The sequence below is a fragment of the Bos indicus x Bos taurus genome, chromosome 22 (assembly GCF_003369695.1).
Source record: "Bos indicus x Bos taurus breed Angus x Brahman F1 hybrid chromosome 22, Bos_hybrid_MaternalHap_v2.0, whole genome shotgun sequence".
In the NCBI taxonomy this organism is placed as follows: domain Eukaryota; kingdom Metazoa; phylum Chordata; class Mammalia; order Artiodactyla; family Bovidae; genus Bos; species Bos indicus x Bos taurus.
The window spans coordinates 18,200,155-18,216,123 of record NC_040097.1 but is presented as its reverse complement, the minus strand read 5'-3'; the positions used below and the strand labels follow the sequence as shown (position 1 = coordinate 18,216,123).

General features: G+C 40.0%; 1 protein-coding gene across 5 annotated transcripts in view; it reads left to right on the top strand.

The window, feature by feature from the left end:
- Nucleotides 1-15,969, top strand: part of C22H3orf67 (chromosome 22 C3orf67 homolog) — a 267,751-nt gene that overhangs the window by 237,693 nt on the left and 14,089 nt on the right. For all 5 annotated transcript variants that reach the window (XM_027523123.1, XM_027523121.1, XM_027523120.1 and 2 more), the window contains one exon: nt 13,471-13,565. In XM_027523123.1, the coding sequence (XP_027378924.1) occupies nt 13,471-13,565 (95 nt within the window). The remainder of the gene's footprint in view (nt 1-13,470; nt 13,566-15,969) is intronic.

The window sequence follows — 15,969 nt, the reverse complement described above, 5'->3', positions numbered from 1 at the left end:
CCTAAATGAAATTGTTCTTTCTTTCCTAGATTATCCAGCAAACTTCTAAATGACTTTTATGGCCCCCCTCTTATTCCCCACCATCCCATTCTCCACACAGACGCCACCATGATGCTTCTAAAATGCAAATCCAAGATTCTTCTGGCTTAAAAGCCTTCAGTAGATTCCCAGGGCCTTATAAATAAAGTAGGAATTGCTTAGCTTGTCGTTCAAAACCACTGCCTTCTTCAGTATTGTTGTATCTCCTCATTCAGCACATGTGTAAATACCCGTTGCCCATCACTTCACACTGCTAGAGGGACCTCAAACGCTCTACACCGTTCTACTGTGGTGCATGCCATTCCTTTTAGAACACCCTTCCATCTTCTCTTCTCTGTCTTGTGACCTCATTCTCGTACTTCAGAAGGAATCCTTTCATCAGTTTTGATAAACAGAAAAGTCCTTATCACAGCCCTCCTCCTAAGAGGTTCCCTGGGCTTACCTCTGTTTAGCAATAGTTACTTTACTGTCTTATAAATGTTGGTCTTAACAGTCTGTCTTCAGGAAACTGATTTCCTCAAGGGTAGGAGTCATGTCTTACTCCTCAATACACAGCACAAAGTCTGCAGCACTGCAGGGGCTTGATAAACATCTATTCAGTGTAAAATTATAAGGCAGCTAAGCTGATAATAGTCTGGAAAAGCCTTTTTTCCATGTTGTTTCAAGTAGATGGGATATTACTGTCACGTGTTATAGTTATATTTGATGGCTGATGCCTGGATTTGTGCCTCCAGAGTTGAATTACCTGCTATATCTAATGAGTCAATGTCTGTAAAATAATCTCAAGATGATATGTCATTAATATTTTCTTAACCTAAGGGAAAATACTGCCACACTGGAAAGATATTCAGTTCTGCAGAGAATGTATAAAGTATTTAGCAGAGTAAAATAAGATAATGATTTTTGTGATTTCTCATAGCACTGAACACTTAGGGGAGCCGGATTCTCTTTGTTTTATGGGTTTTCTTGCAAAGACATGGGCAGGAGAAGTCATTTTGTAGAGACCAGAAGAAAGAATATGATTTTCCTTTTGTATGACTGTTTGCTACATGTCTAAATAAACCTGGGTTTATATGAGATAAAAATACAGTACTTGTTTACATAACGCGTTTCCCAACTTTTGCTGCAGAAGAGACATAGTCCTATTCCAGATGTCGCCATAATGTAAACATCCTCTGGGAGCACTTTTATGATGAGAGAGGAAGAAGTATCTGGGAAGAATCATTCTCATAATGTTCTCAGCTAGCTGCCTTTTATGACTCCTGTTATTTCTCCTACTGCTCCCAGGGTGTGTTCTCCTAACCTCCTCTCTGGTTCTTCCTCAGAGAATGATCCGTTTTCCAATCTTTTCACTCTCACTTGTATATCTTTCTCGTGTAGCCTCAGCCTTCCTACAAGAATTTGTTCATTCATTCATTCAACAAACACTTATTGAGTATCTGTATCAAACCAAAGGTGAAGAAGACAGACACGATTGTCTGCCTTATGGATCTTACAGCCTGGCAGAGCCCCTGTGAAGGACACCCTCTCTCTCTGTGGATTCTGCCCACTGTTCTTTTCTTCTCCCTCGGGGCTGAGGGTGATGGGGGGAGATGGCGAAAGCCTTGGAATTCTAGACTATCCCTTTGGTTCCCCATTCCCACCCTTACCTTTGTAATAAGCCCTTTCTTAAACCCTCCTCATATCATCCTAATTTGAGTGTACCAAGTGTTTTCTGCTGGAACGTTGACTGATTTTAAAGCTGCAGTAGAATTAGAACTCAGGCAGGGATTCTCTGAAGTAAAATTTGAGACAAAAGATGGAGAAAGTAAACTAGGTTTCTTAGTCCATTTAGGATGTTATAACAGTATACCATAGACTTGGTGGCTTATGAACAACAGAGATTTATTTCTGACTGTTCTGGAGGCTGAGATGTCCTAGATCAAAGTCCTGGCAGATTTTGTATTTTGTGAGAGCCCTCCTCGTGTTTCATAGACCGCTATCTTCACACTGTGACCTCATATGGCAGATGAGTCAAGACCCTCTAGGGCACTAAATCCCATTTGTGAGAGCTCCATTCTCATGACCTAAGCACCTCCCAAAGACCATACATCCAGACACCATCATAGTGGGAGTTAGATTTCATCTTGTGAATTTGGAGGTGATGTAAACATTCGGTCTATAGATTAGGCTATTATGGGGAAAGAGACAAAGTAAGGATGGGCTCTCCCTCTGACGCTTGGGGGTAGAGTGGCGGTAACAGTGAGGGGAGGCACAAAAATATGCTGTAGAGATAGTAAGGATCGGACTATACAGAGCTTTAAGAATTTGGGCTTTTTGTAGAATTTGGGCTTTTGCCCTAAGAGAAAATTTTAAAAAGCTCGCTCTGGATTCAAGGAAGTCCAGATTGGCTGGGGGAAGATTGCAGGGGAGAGATTCTAAAAGCATAGAAGCAGATGATAGCAGATGGATGTGGAGCAGTGTCAGCATAAACAAGAGCTAAGACTGAGACCTGGTAATGGATCCTAAATATTTCTAACACATCATCACGTAGAAAAAAGAGCAAGACCTCAGATTCTTGATGTACTAAACCAAACTCCTATATCATCTCCCCAGTTTGCCAGTACATTCAGTTTGTACCACTACTGTTTTATTCCCAGAACCCGGACTTTAGGCTTCTTCATTCTCTCTTCAGACTGGCTTCTACCACATGACAGGGAGTGTGGTCACCAGTGGCTTCTGAGTTTCACTTCTTTGGGCGTCCATCTTCATTCTGGGATTGTCGCTCTTTTTCATATCCAGTTTCAGAAGTTCTAGGGAAGCACAGTGATTGACCCAGATTAAGTCAGGTGCTGAGCCTCTGGGCTCATGCAGGAACAGGATCATTCCAGATCATATGGCCAGAGGGAGCTGTTGCAAGGAGAGAGAGGGGAAGGAGTTCTGGATGGACAGTTCCTTAACTCTCTCCTACTGTGTCTTAGAGAAAGATTAAAATTGTTCTTTAGGAGCCCCAAGGGGTAGCTGTAGGAGAAGCGTGGAAATGAAATTAAATTTTTTCCCTCAGCATTAAGAAAAACTTTCTAATAGTCAAAGCTATTTGAAGATGAAATATGATCTTGGAAAGTAGTAAGTGCACAGTCAGTGATGGTAATTAAATCCATAGACTAGATAAGCACTTGGTGGAAATGTTGTAAAAGGCCTTCAAAATAAGAACACTGAGAAACTGGTTAGAGACCTTCTGCAGGAAACAACCAAAATGAAACGATAGCATCGTAATACTTATTCCAATCCCTCTTAAGAGACATACAGAAGAGTTCCCAACACAGAATTTGTGTTTCCAACTTATTGTTTGATCTTCCTGCTTCAAATGAGAGATGAATCCTATGAAGAAAAGCTATTAAGAACTCTTGGTGTATGTTTAAGTTTCAAAGAAAAAATAGAGTTTCTTAGTTTCTCGTATTACTAAAACATATTTATGAACCAATATTCTATTTTCTGAGGCAGACATTTAAATTTTTCTGCCTCAGCTGCAAAGCAGTAGATGTGTGTCCTCAGGCTGACCCCAAATTGTGTGTGTACCAAACACATATAAGAAAACAATAGTGTGTTGGTAGCAAGTAGAGAAAAAATAACATAGAGGCAAAATGGTTGCAATAGCAGCATTATTTATTGTTATGGAAAATTCCAACTCCAGGTGGCACTCAGTATGCTGGACTACCAGAAAGACTCTTCCATGCATTCAGTAAATATTGAGGAGGTGCCTGTTCTGTGCCAGGCATTTTGCTAGGTGCTCTTGAGAAACCTGTATGCAGCTCAGGAAGCAACATCAGAACTGGACATGAAACAGCAGACTCATTCCAAATAGGAAAAGGAGTACATCAAGGCTGTATATTGTCACCCTGCTTATTTAACTTATATGCAGAGTACATCATGAGAAATGCTGGGCTGGAAGAAGCACAAGCTAGAATCAAGATTGCCAGGAGAAATATCAATAACCTCAGATATGCAGATGACACCACCCTTATGGCAGAAAGTGAAGAGGAACTCAAAAGCCTCTTGATGAAAGTGAAAGAGGAGAGTGAAAAAGTTGGCTTAAAGCTCAACATTCAGAAAATTAAGATCATGGCATCTAGTCCCATCACTTCATGGCAAATAGATGGGGAAACAGTATACACAGTGGCTGACTTTATTTTTCTGGGCTCCAAAATCACTGCAGATAGTGACTGCAGCCATGAAATTAAAAGACACTTACTCCTTGGAATGGGCTCCTAGGTTATGACCAACCTAGACAGCATATTAAAAAGCAGAGACATTACTTTGTCCACAAAGGTCCATCTAGTCAAGGCTATGGTTTTTCCTGTGGTCATGTATGGATGTGAGAGTTGGACTATAAAGAAAGATGAGCACTGAAGGATGGATGCTTTTGAACTGTGGTGTTGAAGAAGACTCTTGAGAGTCCCTTGGACTGCAAGGAGATCCAACCAGTCCGTCCTAAAGGAGATCAGTCCTGGTTGTTCATTGGAAGGACTGATGCTGAAGCTGAAACTCCCAATACTTTGGCCACCTGATGCGAAGAGCTTACTCATTTGAAAAGACCCTGATGCTGGGAAAGATTGAGGGCAGAAGGAGAAGGAGACGACAGCGAGTGAGATGGTTGGATGGCATCACCGACTCAATGGACATGGGTTTGAGTGGACTCCAGGAGTTGGTGATGGACAGGGAGGTCTGTTGTGCTGCAGTTCATGGGGTCGCAAAGAGCTGGACACAAAAGAGTGACTGAACTGAACTGAAAGTCAAGTGGGGGAGACTACATTCACTGAATGACGAAACAGATGAAGGTATAATTATGAGTTGAAATAAGAGCTCTTACTAAGAAGATCACAGTTGCTCTATTAGAAGAAGTAACAAAGGATCTCAGCTAGATTGGAGAGGGAGCATCCAGAAAGACTTCTTAAGAGTGTGATGCTTGAGCCGAAATATGAAGGTTGGAGATGATTCCACCAGGATAAAAGGGGGGCGTGGTAGAAACCTGAGAGAGCATGGTATAGGCAAGGGGGCACAGCCTGGTCAAAGGCCCTGTGATGGTAGGAGTGTAGTATACTCCAGGAATCAAGAGAAGCCCCGTGTGGCTGCAGCATGGTGAGTGAGAGGGACAGCAATTCAAGATGAGGTTAGAAAAACATGAAGAGATGAGGGGATCAGATCAGATCAGATCAGTCGCTCAGTCATGTCCGACTCTTTGCGACCCCATGAATTGCAGCACGCCAGGCCTCCCTGTCCAACACCAACTCCCGGAGTTCACTGAGACTCACGTCCATCGAGTCAGTGATGCCATCCAGCCATCTCATCCTCTGTCGTCCCCTTCTCCTCCTGCCCCCAACCCCTCCCAGCATCAGAGTCTTTTCCAAAGAGTCAACTCTTCGCATGAGGTGGCCAAAGTACTGGAGTTTCAGCTTTAGCATCATTCCTTCCAAAGAAATCCCAGGGCTGATCTCCTTCAGAATGGACTGGTTGGATCTCCTTGCAGTCCAAGGGACTCTCAAGAGTCTTCTCCAACACCACAGTTCAAAAGCATCAATTCTTTGGTGCTCAGCCTTCTTCACAGTCCAACTCTCACATCCATACATGACCACAGGAAAAACCATAGCCTCGAGCCGCAAAGGCCAAGATAATGATTCTGATCTTTCTCCTGAGCTTCCCAATGAGACTGAAGGGTTTTAAAAAGAGGTTGACATAATCAGATTAGCATTTTGGTCATAGTGTGGAGAACAGTGAGGTGAAGCTAGAATGAACAACTCTAAAGGGGATAAATTAAGAGCTTTTACTACAGAACAGGAGGCAAGGTAGTCGCTTGGACTTTGGTTGTGGAAGAAGAGATGGTGAGAAAGGTGGATTCAGAAGGCATTTAGGAGGAAAATTGACAGAACTTTTCATAAGAGCCTTGAGAATGTTCCACTTCACAGTCCCTTCCTCGAAGACAGGGGTCATTCAACTATAGTTTATGGGCCAAATCCTGCCATGGTGGAATTTTTTTTTTTTTTTTTGTGAATAAGATTTTTCTTGGAAAACAGCCATGCCACTCATTTACTTATTGTTTATATCTCCTTTCACACTACAGCAACAGAGTTGAATAGTCGTGATGTATTTACCATCTGGTCCTTTATAAAAAACTTTGCCAACCATGGGTTTTATGCTTCAGAAACATCATCTCTGTGATAGTCCAAGGTACAGAAGTTCTTAAGTCAGGGTCCAGAAGTCCATGAATGGGCTTCACCTGATTTCTGACCTACTAAAATCAAAAGCAAAATTTGTTATTTTTGGTCATTTTTCTTTGTTATTTTTGGTCATTTGGTTATTTTTCTGGGAAAACGGTGGTTTTTGTTTGTTTGTTTGTTTTAACCAGCTTTTAAAAGAATCTATGAATTCTCCCCAAAGTAAGATGCTTCCTAGTCATCTCCCCAGTCAGTTCCATGGCCACAATTTTTGAAACCCAGAGTGCTTTCAGTGAATAATAAATGTGCACTGGTACCAAATGATAAATATCAATAAGTAGTGGATAGAAATGTCTGCAAGTTGCTTAATCCCTAAGAGAAGATCTCCTATATATGTATCTTACACCGAACTATCTTCTCTGACCGAGGACTTTTGATAGTAGGTACCTCAGTCCTATAAACGAGAGCTATGTAATAATTGTCTTGTTTTAGATTTCTCAAATAATTACTCCCCCTAATAAATACTTAAATGTATACAAGATTGTAGGCAGTCTCTCTTTAATGAATAAACAGATAAGCTGATCAGCCCATGTCATTTTCTGTTGCTTAGAATGTTTCTTCCATCTGACTATGAGCTTTCTGATTACCCAGGGTCTGACACAGAAGTCACTAAACACAGCAGTTTAGTAAGTGTTTACCATATATGTGAAGGGCTTCCCTGGTGGCTCAGATGGAAGAGAATCTGTCTGCAATGCAGGAAACCTGGGTTCAGTCTCTGAGTTGGGAAGATCCCTGTAGAAGGGAATGGCTACTCATGCAGTATTCTTTCCTGGACAGTTCCTTGGACAGAGGAGCTTGGCAAGTGTGTAAAATTCTCTTGTAAACATAATCTTGTTTTTAAGTGAAGAAACTGAAACCATACTCTAAAGTGAGGACATTATCCTCAGTTATAAACATATCTAAGTCATTTCTGATTCAGTTAAAGCTCACTCCCCCACTTTAAAAATCTAACATGCAAGTTGAATGAAAAGAGCATGGTATTGGCAGGGAGGGTGAGATTTTAATGTTAGATAAATTTGTCTGTCGTGAGGATTCACAAGATGGTATTTATTCTTCATCTACACTAGATTTGTATGTGATTTAAAGTGAACCCATGTCTTGACTCTTGAATAAAACACACCTTCTGGTGACAGAGGTGCTCCCCATGTATAGATGTGCCTGCAAGCCCTTTCTCTTCAGTTCCAAGAGGAGGGGCAGGGGTGGGAGGCCTGCCTGGGTTCATGAGGAAAGCAGGAATAGGAAGTAGCTCCCCATCCTGCTCAGAGAGCAAGCCTGACTGAAGAGGATATTCTGCACCACAGGAGCTGGGGGTTTTTTCTACAGATGGATAGGATCTGTCCTTGAGAGAAAAGGTTTCTAGTCAGAGCTGAAGGAGCCAAACAAAACAGAGTATCAAGTCCAAACAACGTGGAAATGTGAGACAAAGAGCAGGAGCAGGTTCCAGCCCATAGGCAGCCAGAGTGAGAAGCAGGCCAAGGACATGGTTCAGAACTGAGCTAGGGCTTGACATGTGTGAGTGAGCCTGAACTGACATTCCCCCATCCCTAGATGTTTGTGGCATGCTTCTGAGAAGACAGAGGCTTAAATAAATTGATCAAGGGTCAAGACAATGATTTAGCATTAAATATCTCCTATAAAAATATAAACATGGAAGGTATAGGTGCTAGACTACACATTTCTGCTTATTAACAAGTCACCCCATAAAAACAGATTGCTCTTTAAGAAATGAAATTATTAAATAAGATATTAGTTCTTATCTCTCAGATTGGAAAGTATTAAAAACTTGACTACATAGTATTGTGACATGTCTTTGGGAAATGAGCACTCTCAGATGTTGCTGGTGGGAATGCTGAAGGGTACAATCGTTGTAAAGAAAATTTGTCAGTATCTAACAAAGCCGAGTATGCATTTACCTTTTGTTGCAGGAATCCCACTTCCAGCAATTTACCTTGAAGATGTATCTTCAAGTATACAAAAATAGAAATGCCCAAAGTTATTCATTATAGCATGAATTGCAGTAATCACAAAATATTTAAAACTTCCCCAAAGAAAGGAGAGTGGTGAAATAAATGTATGCCACATCGTGGAGTGGGTTTCCCAGGTGGCTCAGTGGTAAAGAATCTGCCTGCCAATGGAGGAGACCCAGGAGATACAGGTTCGATCTCTGGGTTGGGAAGATCCCCTGGAGGAGGAAATGGCCCACTCCAGTATTCTTGCCATCCAGGGACAAAGGAACATAGTGGTAGTGGGCTACAACCCATAGGGTCGCAGAGGCTCAAATATGACTGAACACACACACACACAAGTGCGAGTAGTGGGCAGCTGTTTAAAAAAAAAAGAGAGGACATTCTCTATGAATTGGTATGAATAATTTCCCAGATATATTTTAAGTTGGAAAAAAATGAAAGTGCAAAAGAGTGATTATAGTATTGTACCTTTTGCATTAGAAAGAAGAGGAATGGAAAAATAGATGTGTATCAGCTGAATTTTTGCAAAAAGAATGGTAGAGATACCAAAACTAATGAAATTGATTACCTCTGGAGGAGTGGGTAGGGATGGTGTTGAAGTGATGAGGGGACAGAAACAAACTGGAAGGGATGAGAGAAATCTGTTCACCGAACTATGTCTCTCTGTGAACGTCTGACTTTTGAACTATTAATATTTTAATACATACTCTCAGCAAAAGTAATAAAAATCAAGGGGAAAGACCTAAAATATAACACAAACAGAAGCAAATGACACTAGCTGTATTTCAAATGAATAATATAACCACACTGAAGTGGTAGGTTGGGGGACACATATATACATGTGACAGAGTGATGTTGATGCGTGGCAAAAACCATCACAGTACTGTAAAGTAATTATTCTCCAATTAAAATTAATTAAAACAATATTAATAATATGGTAATAATGATCTAATACTACTACTCATATTAGCAATGTTTAACATACTACTTATAAAAATAATAGCAGTTAAAAAAAAAAGTACTAGCCTGAGTAAATTTTGAACATGGTATTTTGACTGAAGATAAAAAGAACCATAAACAGAATCCTAGAGAGTAGGTTTGGTGTGTTTATTGGCTGTTTTGTTTGCTTAAGAATTCTGAAACTACTTTTGGTGTGTTCTGTACTCCAGAAAATAAATATACTGAGGCTAATGGAAGGCAGTTTCCCAAGTGTCAGAAGGGAGTTACAAATACAGAAAAGGGAAAAATGAAAATGATTCTGTGGTATTATATTAGTATTAAAGAAATCAATATGAGCGCATGGTTATAGATTGGGGGCCATCAAACATTTTCTGTAAAAGGCAAGATAACAGATATTTAAACTCTGAATCATAGCGCAAAAGCTGTCATAGATGGTATATAAACTGATGAACATGGCTGTATTGCAATGAAACTTTATTTATGGACATTGAAATGTGAATTTTATATAAATTCCATGCATCACAAAACATTACTATTTTAATTGTTTTCAACTATTAAAATATATTAAAATTATTTTTGGTTTACAGGTCTTATAAAAGCAGGCAGTGGGCCAGATGTGGCCCATGGGCATATTTTACCAACCCTTGATAGAGAGATGATGATAGATAGATAGCAAATGTGACCAAATGTTTAAATTGGAGAGTCTGTCTGAAGGATGATATAGTTCTCTGTACTGTTATTGAACCTTTTCTATAAATCTGAAATTACTTTTAAGGTATTTTTTTAATTTATTTTTTTATTGAAGGATAATTGCTTTACAGAATGTTGTTTTTTGTCAAACCTCAGCATGATAAGATTTTTTTTTTGATGTGACCATTTTTAAAGTCTTTATTAAATTTGTTACAATATTGCTTCTGTGTTTTTATTTTTTGGCCACAAGGCATTTGGGCAATCTCAGCACCCCAAACAGAAGTTAAACCTGCACCCTCTGTATTGGAAGGCAAAGGCTTAACCACTGGACTGCCAGGGAAGTCCCTGAAATTACTTTAAAACAAGCAAAAAAAAAAATCACAAAAATAATAACTCTGTACTTTTTATAGCTACTGCTGACAAAAAAAAAGGCAACATTAACCAAATCATTGGCCTAAGAAGTAATGTCTTACTTCTTTTACAGCATCTTCTTTTTCCTGGATGTCCGTGGACCATGGCTAGAAGCTACTACGGCCATTGTATCAAGTTTCTAATTTGTCGCTTAGGGGGTTATTTTTCTCCTGTTCATCCTTGCTCTCCATCTCTCTTAACGAGTAATGAGGTCACTGGGCTGGTAATTTGTATGTGACCTTGTAATTTTCTACAATGTAGTAATTTTTTGGTCTGCTATAATTAAATGGACTTAAAAAAAAAGGTGCTTATCAGAAAATGCCCCATTAGCTTGGAAATCTGTGACATACCCTTTCTGGTGTCCTTAATGTATTATTTTGAAATTCAGTTTCACAGCAAACTCACTTTGCTTATTTCACTAGCCATAACCTGGTGATAGCCAAGGTGAAGAGTGAGCAAAAGTATCTTCAGTTCAGTTCAGTCACTCAGTCGTGTCTGACTCTTTGCGACCCCATGAATCGCAGCACTCCAGGCCTCCCTGTCCATCACCATCTCCCGGAGTTCACTCAAACTCACGTCCATCGAGTCAGTGATGCCATCCAGCCATCTCATCCTCTGTTGTCCCCTTTTCCTCCTGCCCCCAATCCCTCCCAGCATCAGAGTCTTTTCCAATGAGTCAGCTCTTCACATGAGGTGGCCAAAGTACTGGAGTTTCAGCTTTAGCATCATTCCTTCCAAAGAAATCCCAGGGCTGATCTCCTTCAGAATGGACTGGTTGGATCTCCTTGCAGTCCAAGGGACTCTCAAGAGTCTTCTCCAACACCACAGTTCAAAAGCATCAATCCTTCAGAGCTCAGCCTTATTCACAGTCCAACTCTCACATCCATACATGACCACAGGAAAAACCATAGCCTTGACTAGACGAACCTTTGTTGGCAAAGTAATGTCTCTGCTTTTGAATATGCTGTCCAGGTTGGTCATAAGTTTCCTTCCAAGGAGTAAGTGTCTTTTCATTTCATGGCTGCAGTCACCATCTGCAGTGATTTGGGGGCCCCAAAAAATGAAGTCTGACACTGTGTCCACTGTTTCCCCATCTATTTCCCATAAAGTGATGGGACTGGATGCCATGATCTTCGTTTTCTGAATGTTGAGCTTTAAGCCAACTTTTTCACTCTCCACTTTCACTTTCATCAAGAGGCTTTTTAGTGCCTCTTCACTTTTTGCCATAAGGGTGGTGTCATCTGCATATCTGAGGTTATTGATATTCCTCCTGGCAATCTTGATTCTAGCTTGTGCTTCTTCCAGCCCAGTGTTTCTCATGATGTACTCTGCATATAAGTTAAATAAGCAGGGTCCCTTTTCCTATTTGGAACCAGTCTGTTGTTCCATGTCCAGTTCTAGCTGTTGCTTCCTGACCTGCATTTAGGTTTCTCAAGAGGCAGGTCAGGTGGTCTGGTATTCCCATCTCTTTCAGAATTTTCCACAGTTTATTGTGATCCACACAGTCAAAGGCTTTGGCATAGTCAATAAAGCAGAACTAGATGTTTTTCTGGAACTCTCTTGCTTTTTCTATGATCCAGCAGATGTTGGCAATTTGATCTCTGGTTCCTCTGCCTTTTCTAAAACCAGCTTGAACATCAGGAAGTTCACGGTTCACATATTGCTGAAGCCTGGCTTGGAGAATTTTGAGCATGACCTTACTAATGTGTGAGATGAGTGCTTAAGATAATACAAATATGAACTGGATAATTTTTACATTAAGATACTTTTTATACAAGAAGAGTAAACGACTTGCAAAGAAAACCTCTATTGTACAGACTTGAAATCATTCTACAGTTCTTTGCTGGTTTAATTCCAACAGAATCCAGTCTTGCCTCGGTTTATCATTGTAGGTAAAGCCATTCTGTTAACTCCATTGATAATGAAGATGGTATTAGTCATAGCTGAAATTTTTTGAGTGCAGCTCTATATCCAGATCCTTTTTTTTTTTCATTTAATCTTAACCAAAAAAAAAAAAAAAAACACGAGTAACGGTTATCTCTTTTTTTATAGATAAGGCCTAGCAATGTTATAAATGACTTGACTAAGTTCTTATATTTAGGAAACATGGGGCCAGGATTGGCCTGGGGAGCCAGTCCTCTTAGTGCCTTGTTGGGACTCTCTCCCATTGTAGACAAAGACAGCAGGAAATGCAGACATTTAGAAAGAAAATTTGGGGTCATGAGGACATGTCCCCTTTGAGAAGAACAAGGTCAGTGATACAGAGCGCTAACATCAATGCAAGAAACAGAATTCACTTTGGAAAATCCTTCACATTCCCTTTCATGCTCTGTTCCCACGAGGAAGCTCAGTAGCGAGTTTAGAGATGAGAAAGGCTTGAATTAGAACACGCAGTGATTCATGCCTTCCGAATGTCACTGACTTGCGTCACCCCCACCAGGTATCTGCTAGAGGAACAGGGAGACAGAAGAATGGAAAGAAGGAAAATAAAGAGACTGGGAAATGAGGTTGGAAGTTGTAGGCAGAGGGACGGGGAATGGAGGGCAGAGGGAGGTGCTTTATGGAGTGGTTTTGCCCCCATTCACACTGGGAGAACTGAAGTACTGAGCCACTCAAGGGCCCAACGGCCCTCTCTCCTCTTTTGCCCTCCCCTGCCCCAATGCCTGGAGTAAATGCATACCAGCTCCCACCATCATGGCTGGTCCAGACAGCTCCAAGACTAACTTCTCTTCTGAATCACTGAGTGGATTCTTGTCATCCATGACATGTGACTGGTGACTTTGTCAGGCTTTCTTATGCAAAGGTCCTAAGGAGCTTTATCTCTGTATTTCTTCTGACTCGTTTAAATAAGTTTCTCAGGTGAGTGGAGCTGTGCTATAGTTGAAGATTAATACTATGTTTTTCAAAGGAACTGTGGTCATCATTAAGATGGTATGTTTATTGAACAACTAGTTAGTGAAGTAACTGACTTTGTATTTACAGATTTATAAAACTGAATATTAATTTCTGTATATCTTATTTTCTGAAGTATGAAGGAGGAAAAATGTTTCTTTGTGGAAGCCCCAGGGAGTTAAAAATCCAGGGGAAAGGTAAAAATCTATATATATAGAACTACAAACATGTGGTTCATTTTTTTCTTCTTTTCCTTTTAGGGACTGGTTAAATATGCTGAGCCCACCAATTGTTCCTCCCAGTCAAGAGTCCGCAGAGCGGCATCAGGATTCTTCTGGAAGCTTGAGTGTTCAAGGTGGGAATATGAAAAATGCCAAGCATAAAAAAATAAAAATAATTAACTATAAATAGAGAAAATTTGAGATTCCACTATTTTTATTAAATGATAATCACTTAGACTCACGCATTGAAAATGAGGTAATCTGTGCCTCATTTTATAGGGTGATAGGTTCTTTGCAACTAAAAGGAATTTAAAAGAGAAATTGTTCTTGTTCTCCTGAAGGTTAATCCCTGGGCAAAATATAATTTAAAGCATAAGAGCATGGCTTTGGTGTCAAATTGACCTTCATCTGAATTCCAGCTCTAGCAATTCCTGCTGTGTGACTTTTATGAATTTCAGTTTTATAAAATAAGACTAATAATAGATGGTGCCCACCTGCAAGCTTTTCATGAAGATTCAGTGAGGTGTACTGTATATGAAACGTTTGGAATAACGCCTACAAAATGCCAGCTGTTAGTACTGTTACAAGGTAGACCAAATATTCCATGTTTTTGTTAATACAGAGATACAGCCTTTTCATTAAAGCAGAGGCTGACACGGAGTTATAATGGGTTGTATTAGTAATGGAAAAATTTGAAGGAAGCAGGAATGAAAATTTGCCTGGGGTTCTCTTTGTTGATGACAGCCTCTAAGATGAACCATTTAGATTCTGACTGTGAGCAGGGAACGTGACTGTCAGGAGTGTTGTAGAGGAGGAACAGAAAAGAATCTTTAGTGGCATCAGAGGGCTTGAGATGGGAGGAGTGGGGAGAGATCTAAAATGCATAATCGGAATGACAGACATCAGAGTGGGACTCCCTGAGATCGTTTTCCAAGTTGGATTGTAAAGATGGGTGCCCTCTGCCTATAGTCTCTTTAAAAAAAAAAAAAAAAAGGAACTGAAACCAGGATAAATTTCTCTAACAAAGTTGCCAGTTTTATTTTTTTCCCTAACTGCCCCAGGGAAAAAGTGGAGCATCCCATTTTTCTTCAGGTACGGAGAATCCAGAGTGAGAGCTCATACATCTGAGTTGTGCATTTTGGCCGCCCAAGTGATGGCACTGTCACTGTGATTTACTGTCTGAAATAGATGATGCCCCTCAAATTGAGACTCTGTTTAGAGGTGCACGTTTATAATTACTTATGACAGAAAAACAGAATCTTGGCTGTCAGGAGGAGACCTTGCTGTGAGGGAACAAATAATATGTTATGTGAAGTGTCCTGCATAAGCCACAGGAACTGAGAATGTGGTCCTTAAGCAGAGGCACTGAAGACCTATGGTGCTGACGAGTGGCCGAAAGGATGTCTTAAGGTTGCCTTTGCAAAGTGGTGTTTTGACAGCAGGGGCTCAAATTATGTTGAAGGTAAATAAATTTGCATCGAAGACAAAGAAACACATTAAATTCAGAGGACTGTAGAAACATTCTGGCCACTATTAACCAGATCTGGCACCCCTTCTCCCTGTTACCCTAGATCTCCATTTCTGAGCCTTTCCCTTTTCTGATAGGCTTAGATAGTTTGTAGCTAATTAAGACCATCAAAAAGTAGTGTTTCTTAATTTGCTTAATCTTTACGTGTCATTGACTTCATTTTAAACAACATAGCATACACTGAACTTGTTTCCGTCTGTTCTAATAAAATGTTTGTCAAAGGAAAATACTGGGCTCAAGCCTCAGGTATGTATCATCAGAAGGAAGGGGCCACACAGGTGTGGCAGTCTGGGAATCTTCCTAGGTTCCTGTTGCTCGGTATTTATTATTAATTATTAACTCAGCTTTTAATATATGCCAGTCACTGTGCTCAGTGGTTGATTTAGTGGTTGATTTTGTCTTTTAGAGAAAGACAAGTATTGTATGTTGTCACTTATATGTGTAATCTAAAATTTGATACAAATGAACTATTTACAAAACAGAAACAGTCTCACAGACACAGAAAACAAACTTATGGTTAACCAAAGGGGAAGGTGGGGTGGGGGGTAAGTTAGGAGTTTGGGATTAACATATAAAAACTACTGTATATAAAATAGATTAACAACAAGGTCCTACTGTATAGCACAGGGAATTATATTCATTGTCTTCTAATAAACTATAATAGGAATTTGAAAAAGAATATATATATATATATATATATATATAAAAATATGTTTATATACATATATATGTTTGAATCACTGTACACCAGAAACTAACACAGCATTGTAAATCACTATACTTCAGTTGTAAAAAATGTAAAAAAAAAAATCAGTCCTCATAGCAGCACAATGAAGAAGATACTATTTTTGTATATGCAGTTGTTATTTTTACAGCCGGAGAAACTGAGACTTGGAAGCCCTTGAATAATTTGCCCAAGGTTAGTCATTGGCAGAGCTGAGATTGAAATACAAGCAGCCTGGCCCCAGAGCCCAACCACTGTTTTCAGTTTTTACTTTTTTTTTGGTTTC